The sequence below is a fragment of the Crocodylus porosus genome, unplaced genomic scaffold, assembly GCF_001723895.1.
Source record: "Crocodylus porosus isolate Cpor-Errol unplaced genomic scaffold, CroPor_comp1, whole genome shotgun sequence".
Classification (NCBI taxonomy): Eukaryota; Metazoa; Chordata; order Crocodylia; family Crocodylidae; genus Crocodylus; species Crocodylus porosus.
Genome location: NW_017728918.1, coordinates 17,940,880 through 17,960,818, shown reverse-complemented (window position 1 = coordinate 17,960,818; position 19,939 = coordinate 17,940,880). Strand labels below are relative to the sequence as shown.

Genomic DNA, 19,939 nt, shown 5'->3' with positions numbered 1-19,939 from the left:
CAGGGTGGGGTGGGCTGCAGCTGCAGGCTGGGGCTGGGGCCGTACCAGGCTCTTCCTGGCATGTGGGGGGCCAGGGTTGGGCCAGGGCTGTGCGTGGGGTGGCCAGCAGCAGCGCTGGGGGGAGGGGGCTTATGCGGGGACTATGGCAAATTTTGGGGTGGCTGCAGCCCCCCACCTGTAGCCCCCAACCAGCACTGCCGCTTCCTGCCCTCAGTGAAGCCTGGTCCAGCCCCCGCTGGGATGAGTTTGGTGCAGCCCCGACTCCAGACTACAGCTGTAGCCCGCCCGTGCCTCATGCAGATCCAGGGGATATACGTCCCCCTGTGCCCTCCTGGGGTGTGCGCAGCAGCAGGAGCCACCCCCGCTGCTCCTCGTGCCCCCCAGACAAGCCATGGCTCTGTCCCCTGCCCTGCCCCAGCTGGGCAGTGCTTGCCCCAGCCCCAGTCCCGCTCCTCCCTCACCACAGGGGTTTTGATCTGCCCCCACCACACCTCTTCCCTCCCATCTCCTCTTCCACCACAACAAACTTACCAGCTGCACTCAGCTTTTCAAGCTGCCAGGTTGGTATCGGAAATCAGATCGGTGTCAGCCAAAATGCCTCCTTAAAAATCAGCCATCAGTATCGGCCCCCAAAATCTCTATTGGTGCACCCCTAATGGCTGCAAACCTCAAAATCAGTGTTGTTGAAGCATCTCTGCAAATACTTAATGTTGGATGACTTTTAATTATCTACTTAAAAATAGAATAAACTTTGTCCAGAAAACTATTCAAAGCTTTCAGATCCTTCAAACATGAAATAATTTAATATAGATAGAGAAAACTCCATCCTACTAAGATTTCAGAAGGGGATACATTGCAGTTATAATTGATTAAATCCACTGTTGATGATTTAATTTAATAACTGCATGATATGGGACCTGCTCTTTTATGCTTATGTTACTATCTTCCTTAATTCTTAAGTTACCAAGTCCATCACATTTCTCAAGGGATAACGAGATCATAGGATTTTGTTCTGTACTAGGTTCATCATGACTGTATGTGATGGAAGTCAATGGGCAAAACTTTATTCTTGAAAATTGACTCATTAATTGCCTAAGGATCTAGCAGAGATGTAATTGGTGAAGTCATGACCAATCCCCTCATATCTTCCTTTAAACTATTGCATTCTATTTCTACAGTGAAATTACTTGCAGCCAAGACTAATCTCTTTGGATATACAACTGGAAAATCTTTAAAGGGTAAGATTTTAGAAAGTGCTAAAAATTCACTCACTATAAAAACAAAAGCTATTTTAGAGGTCTCAAGATAGGCATCCAAAGTCACTGAACAATTTAAAAAATCTTAGTCCAGGAAAAAACAAATTTATCCATCAATTTATAACAGTCACATGACAGACAGAAAAATCAGATAAGAACAGCTGAGCCTAGTCAGTTAGCATCACAAGGCATACTAAATTCTTACAACAAGGACATTACAGTGGTAGCCTAAATGATAGGAAAAAGCCCAAAACATAATACCATCTTATAATTATTCCAACTCATATCTGAGGATTTTAGAGTGTTTTACCAGCACCCTATATCTCATAACCCCCAGGGTACAGAAGACAGCTGCTACATATTACAGCTGACCACGGGTAAACTTAAGCCTATGGGGTGCCAACAGGCTTCAAATCCAACTGGTGTCTTCAGCAAGGGTCAGTGGCACCCTACAATTCACCAAACACAATTCGTAGCAAACAGCTTGTACAGACACTCAAAACATTATCAAAGATAGCAAACGATAAAAGAATACTAGACAAGCCTGCTGGACAACAGAGATAAGGATGCTAAAATATTCCGAAGCATCTATTTTTCTTTCCTTTAACAAGGAAAAAAGATGGAAATAACTCAAATGTCTTCTTCCTCACTCACAGATGAAAACAAAAAATGCATCCTCACACAAAAAGACAAGGATCTTTTCGCAACTGTGATGAAATCATCAACAAAGCTAACTGCACTTTATCATACATCACCAGATGCAGGACAAATAGATCCAAGGAGGTGATACTTCCCCTCTATATGGCATTTGTCAGACCACGGTTGGAGTACTGTGTCCAGTTTTGGGCGCTGTACTTCAAGAAGGATGTTGATAGGCTCAAGAGGATCCAGAGGAGGGCCACTCATATGGTATGGGGCTTACACGACAAGCCGTATAAGGAGAGACAGAGGGACTTGGCCCTCTTCAGCCTCCTCAAGAGAAGGCTGAGGGGTGATCTTGTGGCTGCCTACAAATTCATTAGGGGGATGCAGCAAGGACTTGGAGATGCTCTGTTGGGGTAACAAGGAACAATGGTCACAAACTGACAGAGAGCCGATTTAGGCTAGATAGCAGGAAAAACTTCTTCATGGTAAGGGTGAACAAAATTTGGAATGGGCTTCCAAGGGAGGTGGTGCTCTCCCCTGCCTTGAGGGGCTTTAAGAGAAGGCTGGATAGGCATCTGGCTGGGGTCACCTGACCCCAGCGCTCTTTCTGGCCTAGGCAGGGGGTCGGACTCGATGACCTGTTGAGGTCCCTTCTGACCCTAGCATCTATGAATCTATACTCTATCTCAGTACATCTCATCACCATAGTATTTGAGTGCCTCTCAAGAACTTCAGAATAAAGTAGTAATAGTGGAAGTAATAATCCAATTCTCTACTTTTTGAGACCGTCAGAGGGAAGGTGTGGGTGTGTCCATGTGCATGCATATTTGAGACTTATGGATAAGCATTTTAGATTTCATTCCAAGATCCACTCTAGTGCAGAATAGATCCTTGCCTAGAACAGTGGTGCTCAACCTTTTGCACAGGCTGGAACTGGCTAATGGTCCCAATCCAGTGCCCAGATGGGGACTGCAGGGCCCCATCCAGCTGTACAGAGTGGGAAGGGAAGCAGCCTGGCCCCAGTCCAGCCACATGAGGGGAGGAGGCCTGGCCCAGCCCCAAACCGTTGGCGGGCAGAGGGAGCATGACCAAGCCCAAATCCAGCCATGCGGGGAAAGGGGGCTTGGCTTGGCCCCAGGGGTTGGAGGAAGGGGGTGAGGCATGATTCTGCTCCAGCCCAGTAGGGGAAGGGGCATGGCTCAGCTCCAACCTGGCTGGGGCGGAGGGGACGGGGAGTGGCTCCGATCTGCCATGTAGGGTTTAGGATTTTGGCAGTGGGGAGGAGAGGCAGTATGAAGTGCCCCTGTTCCCTGCCACCATATTGCCTGACTTGAGGGGATTGCTGCAGGCCAGATTTTAAGGTTCCATAAGCCGCATTTGGCCCGTAAGCCAGAGGTTGGGCACCTCTGGTCTAGAAGACTGCCTAAATGTATCCCCAAACCATAGTCAGAGCACACAAACCAAATTGTATGTTGCATTAACAAGCAAAAAGAGTATAGCCATCCAGAAGCCTAAATTAATTCAAGGACTGCCTCTGCACATAAGAGTTTGATGCAGCAGATCTGGTACAGGCATTTTATTAAAAACTTTGCCCCATATTATTTCTTCCCTGTACCACATTACCATATTTCTCACCTTCTCAAAGTGAGAAAGATAGCCTTTGAACAGCAATCATTGTTTTCCGAAATTGAAACTTTCTAGAAGGATTCAGCATATCTAGGTCATTAATGGCTCCCAAGACAGTTGATTTACTACTTAGCTCAATATCCAAGCTCAAAGTAACCTGCAATTTTATAACCTGGAATTACAACCATTGCAGTCTGGCAGAAATGAAACTTATTTTTATTTTCAAGTCTCAGGTCTTAAAGGTAGATCATTATGTGCCTTAAATTTTCAAATGATTACATTGATGTTATTGATGTTCTTCAGAATTTACATCTAAATCCCAAAGCAGAGTTTAAAAATATGCTTTAAAGTTATACTACTGCACAGCCCTCCAAAATATATATGGTAATTGGCAATACATAATGGGGACAAATCTGCCTTCCAGTTGCAGAAAGTGTCAAACAAATATTTGGGATATGCACATATTTAATCAGAGAAGTATTTAAAAAACAATTCAAGGTATTTTCGTCTATTAAACTGTACACATAGCACTTGCCAACTGATAGCTAGACACCGTAGAGAGCTTAACCACCATGTTTTACATTCAGTGGATCTGTTTACTATTTTTAAAAAAAACTCTCCAATTCCTTATTCTTATTTTTCTCAGCACTCAGTTTGACATACAATAAGCCAGATTTTTCAGTAGTATGAAGCACCCTACTTCCCTGTTGATCTCTAATGAATAGTGCACATTCACCACTCCATAAAATCAGACACTGAGAGCACGCTATACATGACGCTACATCTCTGTAGCAACATGCTACAGCGACACAGCATCCGCAGACGTCTACATGTGACCAATACTGTGTTGCCGTAGCGACATTTTTCCCCATTAGAGAGTGGTGCTACAGCAAAGTGGCTGCTAAAAAAGATGGTGTGGTACACATACAGCACAGCATGGGTTCTTACTGCACCATGATTTAGTACTTCTGAAAGGAGAAAATTTGGAAGTACTTTTGAAAGTACTAAATCACTGTGCAGTAACAGCATCAGCTTAGTGACACATGAGATAAGCCTTGGGTGACTCATAAAGGACACCTAAGATCAGAGGAACAATCACAAAAAAGCCTAAACTGAAACAAAAATTTAAAGGCTACTTTTCAAACTTTTGGCTCAAAGGTGCTATGAGATTTGAACTGGGTCTTTTTCAAATTGCATTTAGAATTATTGTCAGGTGAGCTAAAAGGAATCTAGCAGGATGAAATAGGATTTGTGTTAACACTATATCACATACGGGGTGTTCTTGCATATCGAAGGTTCCCATCATCACCTGCGTGCCAGTTGAACAAACTGAATGATCAGCCCATGCAACTAAAACATGACTTTCATTGTCAATTTAGTGTCTGAGTGCTATGATGAAGCCAACAAGTTTGGTTATACATTTTCTTTCATACACTTCAATGCTCATGGCTTCGTTAAGGGTCGACATCACTAGACACTAAAATACGGTTAACAATCAACACAAGTATTGCAAGCTTCCTGGCTATGGCCAATTTGCTTCATAGAGGCATAGAATCAAAGAAAGTTAGGGTTGGAAGGGACCTCAGGAGATTATCTAGTCCAACCCCCTGCTCAAAGCAGGACTGTCCCCAACTAGATCATCCCAGCCAAAGCTTTGTCTAGCCAGGTTTTGGAAACCTCCAAGGATGGAGCTTCCACCACCTCTCTGGGTAACCACTGCAGTGTTTTACTACCCTCCTAGTGAGAAAATTCTTCCGATATCTAACCTAAACTTCCCTTCCTGCAACTTGAGACCATTGCTCCCTGTTCTGTCATCTGCTACCACTGAAAACAGTCTAGCTCCATCCTCTTTTGAACCACGCTTCTTGTATTAAATCCCATCTCAGTCTCGTTTTCTCTAGACTAAATAAGCCCAATTCCCTCAGTCTTTCCTCATAAGTCATGACCCTCCAGTCCCCTCACCATTTTTGTTGCCCTCCGCTGGACTCTCTCCAGTTTGTCCACATCCTTTCCGTAGTGTAGTGGAGGGCCCAGAACTGAACACAGTACTCCAGATGTGGCCTCACCAGTGCTGAATAAAGGGGAAGAATCACTTCCATTAACCTACTGGCATCACACCTACAAATGCAGCCCGGTATACTGTTAGCTTTCTTTGCTACAAGGGCACACTGCTGGCTCATATTCAGCTTACTGTCTACTGTAACCTCCAGGTCCTTTTCTGCAAAGCTGTTGCCCAGCCAGTCAGCCCCAAGCCTGTACTGGTTCATGGGATTGTGCCGTCCTTAGACCTAGTAAAGGACTTTGCACTTGTCCTTGTTGAACCTCATAAGATTTCTTTTAGCCTAATCCTCCACTTTGTCTAGGTCACTCTGAATCCTAGCCCTATCCTCCAGAGTATCTACTGCTCCCCACTGCTTGGTATCATCTGCGAACTTCCTGAGGGTGTACTCTATGTCATCTTCCAGGTCATTGATGAAGATATTGAACAAAATTGGCCCCGGGACTGACCCCTGGGGCATTCCACTTGATATCAGCTGTCAACTAGACTTTGAGGCATTGATTACTATTCTCTGAGCCTGCTGTTCCAGCCAGTTTTCTATCCATCTTAAGTTCCATCCATGCAACCTATACTTCCATAGCCTGTCTACAAGAATGATGTGGGAGACTATATCAAAAGCCTTACTAAAATCAAGGTACACCACATCCTCCGGTCTCCCTGCATCCACAGAGACAGTCATCTTATCACAGAAGGCAATCAGGTTGGTAAGGCATGACTTGCCCCTGGTGAATCCATGCCGATTGTTCCTAATCACCTTCTCTTCCAAGTGCTTAGAAATGAATTCCTTGAGGATCTGCTCCATGATTTTTTCCAGGGACTGAGGTGAGACTGACTGGTCTGTACTTCCCTGGATCCTCCACCTTCCCTTTGTTAAACATGGGCACTATGTTTGCCCTTTCCCAATCATCTGGGACTTCTCCTGATAGCCATGAGTTTTCAAAGATTATGGCCAGTGGCTCTGTAATCTCATCCGCTAACTCCCTTAGCATCCTCAGGTGCATCCCATCCGGCCCCATGAACTTGTATATATCCAGATTTTCTAAATAGTCCCTAACCTGTTTTTTCACCACTGTTGGCTGCTCACCTTGTCTCCAAACTGTGCTGCCTGTTACAGTAGTCTGAGAGCTGACCTTGCCTGTGAAGACAGAGGTGAAAAAGGTATTGAGCCCTTCAGCCTTTTCTGCATTCTGTCACAAGGTTGCCTCCCCCACTCAGTAAGGGACCCACATTTTCCGTGATCATCCTCTTGCTACCAACATACAAGTAGAAATCCTTCTTGTTACCCTTCACATCCCTTGCTAGCTCCAACTCCTGACTTCATCCCTGCATGCCCAAGCAGTAGTCTTATATTCTTCTCCAGTTATTCAAGTTTTCACTTCTTATAAGCTTCCTTTTTTGTCATTTAGTTTACTAGAGTTTCCTGCTAAGCCAAGCTAGTCTTCTGCCGTACTTGCTCGTCTTCCCATGCATCAGGATGGTTTGTTTCTGCATTCTCAGTAATGCTTCTTTAAAGTACAGCCATCTCTCCTGGACTCCTCTCCCCCTCTGTCTGGCTGCCCATGAGTTCCATGAGCAAATCAAAGTCTGCTTTTCTGAAGTCCACAGTCCTTACTCCAGTGCTCTCCATCCTTCCTTTCCGCAGGATCCTGAACTTAATCATCTCATGGTCACTGCTGTCCAAGTTGCTATCCATTAGTATATTCCCCACTAATTCATCCCTGCTTGTGGGTAGGAGGTCAAGATAGAGCACAGATCCTAGTTGGCCACTCCAGCACTTGCACCAGGAAGTTGTCCCCAACATTCTCTAAAAACTTCCTGAATTGCCCAGGAACTGCTCTATTGCCCTCCCAGATGTCAGGGTGATTGAAGTCCCCCATGAGAACCAGGGCTGATGATCAGGAAACTTCCACTAGCTGTTTGAAGAAAGCCTCATCCAGCACTTTCTCCTGGTCTGGTGGTCTATAGCAGACACCCATCACAACATCACTCTTCTTGCTTTCCCTTCTCACCTTAACCCAGAGACTCTAAACAGGACTATCTCCAGCTTCATATTGGAGCTCTGAGCAATCATATGGCTCTCTTACATAAAATGCAACTCCTCCTCCTCTTCTTCCCTGCCTGTCCTTCCTGAACAGTTTGTACCCATCCATGACAGTGCTTTAGCCATGCAATCTCCCACCATGTCATAGTGCTGTGACTGTGCAACAACTTCCTGTTCTTTCTGCTTGTTTCCCAGGCTCCATGCATTTGTGTACAGGTACCTAAGGTAACTAGTTGATTGCCCTGATTTTTCAGGAAGTATGAGAGCTCCTCCCCTGATGTCCCCTCTCCTGCTTGCTCTTCCTCCAGGTCTCCTGCTTCCCCACTTATCTCACGGCTTCAGTCTCATTCTAGATGGACAGCTACTTAGGTCTGGTTGGAGTAGAAAGTTCATGTTGTAGATCTGTGTAGGTACATATTTACTTTTCCATACCAAATACTTCTTTGGCTCCTTTGCTCATCTTGTCAGTCATAGCAATATACAGATGGCAGATAGCACTATCCATCTTTCTTCACATATGATCACACCATTACAAGGGGGCACTGATACAGATTTTTTGGTCAATACAGATGGCCGATTATTAACCAGCCATATCGGCCGATCTGATTACCAGTAGGCAGCCTGGCAGCTTGAAGAGTAGCATCTGGCCGATAAGTCTGTGTGGGGGAAAGGGCACAGGCAAGATGTGACAGATGTTAATCATGTTACCTGAAAAGCGTTCAGATACTATGGTGGTGATTTAGGTATAAGATTGATATGACAGAACAATAGTGCAAATGATCATCAGTTAGCATTGAAACAGTCACCTTCTCCTAAAAACTGAGCTGAGACAATCATGCTAATTTTACATAGGTTATGAAATAGTAGTAAATTCTGAACGATCCTTAATAAGATCCTTCTCCCTAACATATACACAAAAAACAGCAATGTTCTGTAAAACCAGCTTTATTAGAGTAGGAAAAAAGGTGTAGAAAAATAAAAGGCTCCTGTAAACACAAGGTCAAACAAACTAACATTTTCTACTGGAACTACAATCACTCGTAGAAATCAAATGCTCATAATGACAAAATCACTAAAAACATGTCCAACAAAGCAGCCCTGAAAAAGTAAACATAACTGCATATTAGGTAAACTGAACTTTTGGTCATCTCAAGAATAACCTATTGTTCACTAGGCAGCAAAATTATTTTTATAAATAATCTGTTCATAACCCTTTCAGAGAATGTATACATGCATCTCTCTCTCTTTGAAGTATAGTTTAAAATCACAAAAGCAGTAGAATTCTTTTCCTAATATTGAAAAAGTAGAGTGCTAGCTCCAGATTGGTAAAAAAATCAAGACTGCTTAAGAATATTATTACAATAAAAACATGCTTGTAATAAAAATATTTCCTTTTAAAATTGATATAGCCAGTGAGGTTAAACCTTTAAACATAGTGCTTATAAAATAAAAAGGTACAGTTTTCAGACAGGTATGTATTAGAGACTTGGTAAGTTAAGGAAGGCTACTTTTTAACACTGCTGTCATAGGTTTGGATTTGTAGTATTTTTGACCAATACCATAAGGTACGTGCGCTGCTATAGTACCCAGCTGTTGTGCTCCTTCAATGTGAAACATCTGGTCATCAAAGAAAATATGAGGCCGGATCTTCACCAAGACTGGTCCTTTAGGAGCTCCCGCAAGGAAAAGTGCCTCATCAATCTCCAAGCCCCAGCTACGGAGAGTCTTCAACACTCTGGCTCCAGAACTTGCTGCACTTCTGGCTGTGACAAGGTAGGTCCTTATAGGACAATCTAGTCGTTCATTTTTTGCATAGAATTTCTTTTGGAGCTTCCCCAAGTCTTCCAGAAAACCTTTCAAAGGACCCTAGGAGTAAAACATTAGAAACATGTTTAATATTTGTACAATTGTACAAATATCTTGTTCTCTCTTCCCGGCCCTCTATGCACAGCACTCCTCTCCCAATCCCTAAGGCCACTGCCATTTCCATGTTGAAATCCCTTCTCAAAACACGCCTACAAAAATGGGCAAATGATGGTTAAGTCTGATACCTCACCCAAAAGTATATTTGTATATAATATTTCACGCATATTTCATTGTGTCCCTCTTCCTGAGATGTTGCCTGTGATACTATGTAATCAGTGACACCCTGTTCCTGACTTGGGCCTATAAGCCTGAATGGAACATACATATATAACTATTATTCCTGATTCTGTTCTCATAAAGACATTTGTTTAGGTTTACATATGTTGACATCAATGAAGTTCTTCCAGCTTCAGATTCCTCCTGAAAATGATATCAGGATCAAACCCAGATTTAAAAGAAAGAATAACTGGGGTCAAAATCCAAGGTATTAAACACCTGCAATTCCTGTTGTTTTCAAGGGTGGAGCCTTACTTTGGATATACAACAGTGGAAATAATAGCAGAGCTGATCTTTTTAGATTTACACCGCTGTTAAGATTTGAACTTCTGGACATGTTTTGGAATTCTCTTGGGCACTCAGCATATTCCAGCATTTTAAATCAAGGCCAACTCCTTATTAATACAGTGTTTCATTGACAGCTGTTATGCGTGACAATGTGAAGTGAAGCCAAGCAAGAAGTGACATTACATGCTAAATCCTCAAGGTTGCTATATGTACAGAGGTCAACAAAGGAGCACAAGTGCTGAGAAAAGGTACTAGGTCGTGCCTGTAACGGGAAAGGTTTTTGCTATAATGAGTATGAGCTTTCCATTTAAATTAATGGTAGTGTTTTCACTAACTTGAGTGAGCTTTAGGTCAAGGCCTCTAGATGATAATAAAGAGAAAATATAGCTTTAAGTAGCTGTGACAGCCTCAAGTTCTTACTTTTACCATGTTTAATGTGTCCCTTTCCCATTACTAAAGTGGAGAGAGAGCCTGTAAGCAACCAGCTGGCTCCAGGTCCCTGAAGGGACTACGTGAGGTCTTCTTAAAGGTCCCTTCAGAGACCTGGCTGCTTGCCTTAAGTGCAGACAGTGCAATCAGGCCAGTGATTAAAAGGTGTGGGGTGGAAGTGGTGGATCAAGTGACATGGAGAGGTGGCTTCAGGCTTCATAAAGCCAGGACCATAGCTGTGAAAGACAGCTGACTCTGACCTGCCAGAGATGAGGAACTGCAGCCCTGGGAGAACTGCAAGGAAGGCCAGCAGCACCTGACATTGAAGCTAAGTGATTCTGGTTACAGGTTTATTTGTTATCATGGTGTGACACAGCCTTAGGTTGAGGGGAAAGGATTTTATGTTGGAAGCAGTTGTGGTTTAGACCTGTGTTTGTGTTTAAAACTGGAGGCGTGACCTGTGGCTGTATAGGAGAAAAGGGTGCCTAGGATACCCCAGTTCCTAAACCCTTCAAAAATGGGGCAGACAGCATAAGTATGCTAAGACTGAAAGGGCCATGGCCAGCTGAGAGCCCTGCTAGGCTTGGAAGCTGCAAGCAGCGTCTGGGGTGGGGAACACTGCTACCAACTGAGGACTGTAGTATGTGGCAAAACAGACAGGGGCCAAAGGGTCCAGACCCCATGAGGATGTGGCTACAGCTCGGACCCAGCAGCCTAACGTTCTGTGACAGTGGACCTTGGGCAGAGAGGCCAGCCACGGCAAAGTGGGCCAAGGCCAGGGGGCTAACAAGGATCTAGGACCTGAACTGAAATTCCTTGGCCGCTAGAGGCATCCTCCCAATCCAACTGTAACATTAAGGCATGGCAGACGAGACAACAGGGTTAGACCCTGAGAGGCCAGGGGCAAGAGTAAGGCGGGATCCAGGCAGTTGCAAGGGGCCCGACTTCCTACACATGATGTTTTAGTACTGTGTTATAACACTACAACATCAGGTCCAGAACACCAGCTAAGAATTTAAACTGTCCTTAATACATTCAGACTACCCTTAAAGAAAAAAAATCAAAGTAAGCATAAGGAAATTAATGTTATAATAAAAAGTACACTGAATTATAAAACACCTCTGACAAACAAGAACATATATACTTATGAGAAGAAGAATGAGGAAAAAAGAATAAGGTAGCAACAAAATGCTTGGTAATAAAATGCAGAGCTGTTTTGAACACTCATCATTGTTCAAGAAGTAGGTACCTGTGCAAGAGGCTTATTCTCATTCAACTGCTCATGTTCAAAAAATCTGTCTAGTCCTTGCTCTTTGACAATCTTCTCTGACTCATCGGAAAAGAGAACAGCATCCCCATCAAATGCCACCCGCAGCTGGTTTTCACAGAAGGGGACATCTTTATTTGCAGAGAACATTGTAGCTGATGCAATGCCTGAAATTACATCGGAGAATTTCAGTTAGTTTCTAGGAAAGTGAATGCCAATTACTATTGTTAAATAAGTATTAAAAATCAGTTTGTAGGACACAGATATGGAGTGGGTATAATACCTGGTCTAATGGGCCTGTTCTGCAAATATTTATGCACACAAATCTGTGAACAGCTCCAGTGTTTTCACCAAAATTACTCTCATGCAAGGTTACTTCTATTTTAAGTGTCTGCAGGATTGGGCCCTAAGATGTACTGAAAATACAACATAATGGGAAACTTTGGGAAGAATATTAATTCCAATTTTTGCATTATAATTTTAAACTCTTCTTTCTCCTGTTGGAGCACAAATGGCATTTGGTGTTGGTTAGGTTTTGCAGGCATCACAGAATAAATGAATCTTAAAGGAAATAAGCTTGTCACAGCGATCTTGGGAGGTCATTCTATGGATAGGGGCAGCATAGAAGAAAATGAGTTGGCGGGAATAAGAGATAAAGGAAGATGACAAGGAGTGAAGCGGGCAAGGAGGGAGACAATAAGATACAAAATGTGAGTGGAAGGATAATCATAAATAAAATCAGTGACAAGCTGGTATGGATAGTAATACATCTATTTTTAATTCAGTGCTACCACCTTCTGTGAAAAGGTATGTGTAATTAATGAATTAATTTTTCATTAGGGCTAGTTGAGAAGAAAACCAGATAAAAATTGATTCCAACCTGCTTCTATGGCTTCCTGAACTTTTTCAGAGTCAGCAGAAAGATATAAGTTGGTAAGATACGCTTTCAGGTAACCAACAGGGCTTTTTCCACCAGTCATGCAAAAACGTTCAATTGTTAAACCTGAAAATCAAGTAAACAAAACAGACATAGAGGAGACAAATGCATATGGTGACATGATACAACCCTGCTGGGTTTTTGTCCTTACACACACACATACACAGTTACTATATGAACTAACATTTAGGGAATGTAACACAGACACACACACACGGTTACTATATGAACTGACTACCATTTAGGGACTGTAAAGAACATTTATGGAAAGCATGTCCCTGCCATGCTGTTGTGGCAGTCTCCTACTGAATAAAGCTTGGGACAAACTATTTTTTCTTGCATCCTTTAAAATATAGGATTGGCTGGAAGAAACATGTGAGGTTATGGTCTATTATAATATGGAAACTCTTATATTATCATGTTAGACAAAATGAACTTAAAAGGTGTGAGTCATTAGAAAGACAGAGCTAGCCTAATGGGTGGGCATTGTTGGTAACTGCCCAGGGTGCCGTGGTTCAGGGAGACACCATACACATACCCCTGCTCCACTGTTCATGCCAGGTTGGAGCTGTTGGGACACTTCGGTGGCAACTAATTCTGGGGGGCTGGGCAGTGGGGCCTGCCCCCAACCCCCAGACCATGCCCAGAGCTGACTGGAGCCAGCTGGCTAGAGGCAGTGGGATAAAAAGGTCCCAGGTGGTGGTGGCAGGCAGTGCCAGGCAACATAAGGGCCTGGGAGGAGGGCGCCAAGGGCCGAACCAAGGGCAAGGCACCGGTGCCAGGTGAGAAGGTGGTGCGGCTGGGCAACCTATCATGTACATTAAGGACTGCCATCACTAACCTGCTGGAGCTGAAGACCGAGTTGCAGTGCCCCAGCCATTGCCACCACTGCTGAGGGTGAAGAAGCAGGGGGAGCTGGGCAGTGGTGCCCTGCAGCTGGTGCTGGGCTACTTGTGAAGGTAGTCCTGCCTGCTGCTCACCTGCCTGCCCTTCCTGCTGTCCCCTGCCAAGCCTCCACTGCCTGGCACCAGGCCAGCATCTCTGATGAACGGACACATGCACTGCCTTGCAATAGCCCACAGGGTTCCCTGCCGCCCATAGCTGCTAGTACCTATGTGACCTTCACGCACGCACACCCTCCTCTACATACACCCTGACACCCTCCTGGCCCTGACACTGCCGTGCCTTGGAGGCAGGGTACACTGGCAAAATACAAGTTCTCCCAGGGAGCCATTTTCCCTAAGGCCAGATCTGGGGCCAGATAATCAGCTGAGGATCTTCTCAATAGCTTCTGTAGACTTCTGATTTTATGAGCTGACCATTCAATCAATGAAGTGACAGTGACTTAGGCATTTCAGTTCTATCAACAAAATCTTATCTTCCAGCCAACACTAAACTTAAGGAATTTTTCCATTTGCTTAGAGGATAAAATACAAAACAAAGAAATGTTCAAGGGCCTTGCCACAGAATCTGAGATTCACTCTTGACAAAGAATATCTGGAGTTTTGGATCAATCCTGCATAACCCACTCTCATTTATCCTGACACACAAAAATAAACATTTTTCCTCTTAGGAATGGGTGTCACTATCAAAAAAAGTGCCCTATATCAGGGTCAGAGCAAACAAAAAAATGTTTCACTTTACACCAGGGCAGCAGGCAGCTCTACAAAATGTTATTTATTTTACTTACCATAGTGATTGATGCTGTTTATGAGTCTCACTCCCACTTGGGCATGGTTATTAGTCATCAGAACAATATCAAACAGTTCCTCATCATCAGGGTACAGCTCACGAAGTCGAGCATTGACATGTTCCAGTGCCTGTGGGTAAGAAATATTGATGTACGTAAATAAGCTGCATATACATTCTTTCTTAAATCAGGGTGGTTTTATTTATACTTACAGGTCCTGCCTAGAAGGAGAATACAGGTTTAAAATGCATACAGGTTTACCTTGCTAAACTTGTTTTATTCATTCCTTTTCTTGAACTCCCAGCTGCTACTTAGTTGAACTTCTTATCAGGAAAGCAGACAAAAAAAAGTTAAGTTAAATTCTGTACCTTTGAAATGAGGTTCTCTTACCTGGGACACCTATGATCAGTTAGACTAAATGAACAAAGAGAGGAAGTTAGTTTTGTAAGTCTGAAGTCATGCAGAAGGCAGGGCAAGGTGGCACGTTAAAGGATAACTGGCTGAGAGAGACACGTTAGAGAATAACTGCTTTCATAGGCAAGAGACCAAATGAGTAGATTCTCACTGACTTTCTTATGCCACTCTAAAGCAGTTACTGGATAAGGTGCTATCCTGCCCTGGCTTCGGCTAATAAATGAACAAGTACAGGACTTCTCTAGTGGCAACTAACATGCCACTATCTTCTCTCTCTTTTTCCAGGCTTAAGTGACTAGGCACAAGCACAGCTGCCTGTTTTAGCTGCTCAGATATTTTCAAAGGGAGACTAGTGGGTTCTCCAGAGTGCATGCTATTCCATCTTGCAGAATTGCACAGCTCTCCCATTCAGTTCTATGAACAGCACTTACGACACCACTGGGACAGTTCCTCTGTTGCCAGAAAAAGTGCAATCCTACATTCATTTCAATGGGGAGTTTTAATATGTGCTAAAATATGTTTACCTTTTGCAATTCTACTTCCTCCTAAGGCATCTATGACCCAATCTGCAAGACACCTACGCAGAGAACTGCATCCACCTAATTGGTATAGTTCCTCCACTATAATTCAGTAATTAGAACAATTATTCAGGACATGGGAGATCTGGGTTCTAGGCTTGCCTGGATGCCAAGTTTTGAAACCACAGCTCCTATGTCCCAATCACCAAACTGCAGCTGAAACCACTTTCACCACATCCTACTAAAGCTGGCCCGCTAGATGCCCAGGAGGGAAGAGTCATGAAGCCAAATGAACAAGCAAAAAGTCTGACTTTCTGTGTACTATTTATGCATCTTAGACAATGATTATTTAATGCCAAAATGTATAACTGACATGCTGCCATTACTTAAAACAGGTTAAGTAGTGGCACTGTTGTGGATTATATTTTAGTAACAGAGGGCAAATCTGGCCTAATGGTGATTCAAATGAGAGGACTCTAGCCTGCAGTGCACAGCATGATCCAAAAATAAGTTTATCACCAACTGTTGTATGCCAGCTCCACCCTTCTGTGTCTGATAGTCCTGCACCAACGTGTGCCATGGGAAAGTGTGATTTCAAGAGAGTTTTGACAGTGAAAAGAACAGGCAGATGTCCCATAAGGGACAGTGAGCTAGAGACCCTTTGTGAACATTGTAGACATTTGGGCTTTATTCTTCTAAATGGAAAGTCAGATGTCTCAAGGTTTGCTACTAACAATCCCCCATGATTTTTTTCCTCTCTTCAAACATAGATACACACTTCTTCCTGTTAGGACTTCTAGATCATGTCTTCCAATAGGCCTTTCCTGACTGCAGGAGTACTATAACAGGAACTGTTTTCCAAACAATAGTCATCCCTGCTGGGAAGAAGTTTCAAGCAGGAGGAGGACCCTGTGAGGAAGTCTGTTCTCTACTCCCAATGCTGTTTATACCTGAAGAGTTTTTTGGGTGGGAGTTTCTCCATTGACAATGTAAACACAAGCACGAACAACACTGGAAGTGAAAGCTTGTTCCTCTCTGGCAGCACGCACCTCCCTGGCCAGAGTTCTTGCTTGTTCTCCCTCTGGACCAGATACTGCTGTCATAGCTCAACAGAAAAAGGGAATGTCAGGTTCTGAGCATTACAAATGACCTACTGAGATAATCAAAGTTGACGCATAAGGGAGACAAGCCCAAGGACCCAGGCTGAAAGGAAAAGTCAGATGATTCCATGAAAAGAGAGGCAACAATGAGATGGTCAAGAGATGAGGACAAATAGATCAGGAGGGGCTCAACCTCCTATATGGCTGGGTGCTGTTAGTGTTGCCAGTATCTGTCCTTCCTGCTGCACCTGCAAAAGTCTGGACAACTATACCATGGCTGTTGTTTCCTTAGGCCCCCATGCATGGGAAAAACGTTTTAGCTACTCACTGTTTTCCTGAGTCTATACACATGACAGTGAAAGTTAAGAGTCTCTTTTAAATGCTCCTGGCAATGCAATGTCACATATTCTGCCTATCAGCCAGTCTATTTAATAATAAAAAATCCAACAGTTCTTCTCAAAAATTAGTTGGGTGGGTTTTATGCCATGGCAGTTTCCCAAGTAATTAAAATAGATATTTCAGATCAAATCCTCTTCTCTTTTGCACTTGCATATCCCCAGTGAAGTCTGTTTCTTCAAACACTTATAAAAATCCCAAACAGCAAAATCATAATTTAGCCTCCATCATCCCGGTGGTTAACTTGCACATCTCTCATCTCACTCAACAAAGACACGGTAGACCTCCTCACCCTTGTTTACTGAATCCTGAATTAAAACCACAGTCTGTATCTCTTTCCAGTTTTCACTGCAGCAGGAAAAATATTTGTGTTGCCACCAAAGATTGGCAAAATTTGTGGGCAACCAAAACGAAAAAAAAAATGTCTATACTAGGCAAGTAATTTTGCCACTACTGAATCAACATCTGATGTCTTTATGCAGATGAACTCCCAATGAAGCAGTGGGCATCAAGCAGTTACAACCTTATGATCTGGGATCTAAATGATCCAAGAATGACACAATGACCTTAAAGCAGTGATTCTCCACCAGGGAGCTCTGACACCCTGGGGTGCCTTAAGATCCTTTCAAGGGTGTTGTGAAGTGCTACGCACCATTAAGTGGGCAAACCTGATACACAAGAACAAGGCAGAGATTTCAAATAGGAAGCTGTTGTGTCAAAATCCTTGTCTGGCTGTGGGCTTCCGGAGTTCTCTGCGACAGAATTGCTTTAGTTACAGCGGTGCCCCAAATTTTTGGCCAGCAGGCCAGATGGGTGGTGCCATGTCCCTCCACGGGCCAGATCCAGCCAATGGACCCGACCCGGCTGAGAGGGGTTGTACAGCCCTTGATCCATGGGCAAGGAGGAGTGGCTCAAGCCAGATATGGGGGGCGGAGGGGAGGGGAGGATAAAATGACCTTGACCCAGGCGCTCTGGGCAGGACAAGGCAGAGTGGTGCTTGGACCCAATCCTGATTTGGAGGGCAGGGTAGGGGGGATGTCTAGCCCAGATCCAGCATCATGAGGAGTGGCCCCATTCCAGATACATGGCAGGGTAGAAGTCCATTCTTGCTCTGGATGTGTGTGTAGGGCAGGGGAGGGGGCAGCCCAGTCCTGATCTGGACATGTGGTGGGGGCCCCCAATCTGGCCATGCTGGTGGGGAGGGGGTGAGCAGCCCAGCCAGATCTGGACGTGGGAAATGGCGGGTGAGGATAGACTGGCCACATGGAGCTTCCACCACCACCTGCTGCCAAGTTTTCCAACCTGTGAAGGATCCAAGCAGGCCAGATGCTGTGGCTCCACGAGCCAGATTTGGCCAGAGGTTTAGCACCCCTGCTCTTGTTTTATTCTGTTGTGGAAACACCAGTGAAAAGAACGAGCCATCATTTTCCTAGCGGGGCTTCCTTTCCCAAGGAGGGTTGCCTCCAAACTAAAAAAGGCTGGGAACCACTGCCTTGCAGGAACCGATCCTCTCTCTGGGCCCCTCTAGACATTCAGAGAAAGGCATGATAGGATGCGATACATGACCCACACAACTCTATCTCCTGCCATGCCACATGTGCAAGGCAGGAAGGCAAGATCGTGGGATCCATCATCAGATCCTATCATGTGGTGCAGGGAAAACCTGGGATCACCATCCTGGGCTCCCCCTACACTGGCAAGTAGCAAGTTCCCACAACTGCAAGTCCTGTAACTGACAGGACTCTTGGCCCCTACAGTGTCCAAGTTGCCAGGATGGAGAGTCCCCGTCCTGGCAGCTGTGGGGTGCTACGGGGGCTGAGAGTCCTCTCAGCCATGGGACTCCCTGCCCTGGCTGTGCAGGGTGCACCCCTGCAGCTGGGAGCCCCATTAGCTAACAGAGCAACCAGCTGCGGGGGGAGACCCTGCTATGCGGGCAAATTAAAGCTGGACAAAAACAAGCTAGAAAGTTATTGCATATTTTCCAGTTCTAACTTTATAGCTAGACAGACCCTTTCATGGTATGACTGCATGTCCAGCCAATTTAAATTCACTGCACAATTAACCAGTTAATTGCATAATGCATGTAACCTGTAGAGGGGGCCTGACCCATGACTCTGCTTAGGGGGCTGCTGTATATTAAAATTAAAGCTAGATAGAAACCAGCTATAGAGTTGTTACACATTTTCAAGCACTAACATCATAGCTGGTTGGCTCTTTTATAGCTGAAGAGTCATTTTTATCGTGTGATAATTACTTTGCACATGTGGCCAAGTACATTTACTGCATGATTCACCAGTTCATTGTGTGATCAGCACTATGCACTGGCCCTGCTTTGCTGGTCTTACTTTTTGCACCTGAGGTCAGTCTAAACATACTGCACAATTCACCAGTTCATTGTGTAATATATGCAACGAGGAGCAGGGGCCTGTCTCTATGCCCATCCCATCTGGTCTGGAGCCAAACCACAGCTTCACTTCCTTGATCAGGGCTGCCGCCTGACAGGGGTGGGGAACAAATCTAGTTGCTTTCAAGGAGGAAATGAAAGCAAGGAGGCCGAGCCTCTTCTCCAGGCAGCACCAGCCCGCCTGAGGGGAGAAACGTCTGGACCAGGGCCTAAGGCAGGATGCTGCTCCTGGCAGTCCTACCCAACAGGGTCTGGCAACCGGCCCACGGGACCTGAACGCTGACCCGGAGACACTTTCCTTTCGGTGCCTACAGGTGAAGCGGGGCTTTGCTGGGATCTCCTCATACGCCTTTCCTATGGATCCACTACATCCAGACCTCCCAGCAGAGGCAGGGAAGCTGTCGCCCAGCCACTACCCCGTGCTCAGGAGGGATCTCCGGGCTCAGGAGGGACACGGTGCCTCAGGAGGGATGTCCCATCTCCGAAGGGGCAGCAGCATCTAAGGAGGGCCCCCAGGCGTCGGCGGCCCCGGTACCTTGACGAAGTTGAAGGCGGGCCCGGGCTTGAGGGTGACGTTCTCGTTGTCCTGCTGGTAGCGCACGTAGCGCTCCACGCCCTGCTCCTCGTAGATGCGCCGCTCCTCCACCAGGTCGAAGAGCGCCCGCGACGACACGGCCACGGTGATGGCGTGCTGCGGCTTGGGCTGCGGGCGGCGCCGGGCGGCCGG

General features: G+C 45.0%; 1 protein-coding gene across 1 annotated transcript; it reads right to left on the bottom strand.

Moving 5' to 3' along the window:
* Positions 1-8,556: 8,556 nt before the first annotated feature.
* Positions 8,557-19,936, bottom strand: LOC109312082 (cytosolic 5'-nucleotidase 1B-like; the record flags this gene model as incomplete). The annotated part of the gene is made up of 5 exons (XM_019538132.1): positions 8,557-9,493; positions 11,736-11,920; positions 12,634-12,756; positions 14,381-14,510; positions 19,748-19,936. Coding segments are annotated over 5 exons (999 nt in total), but the record flags the coding sequence as incomplete, so codon positions are not given.
* Between the last annotated feature and the right edge of the window lie 3 nt (positions 19,937-19,939).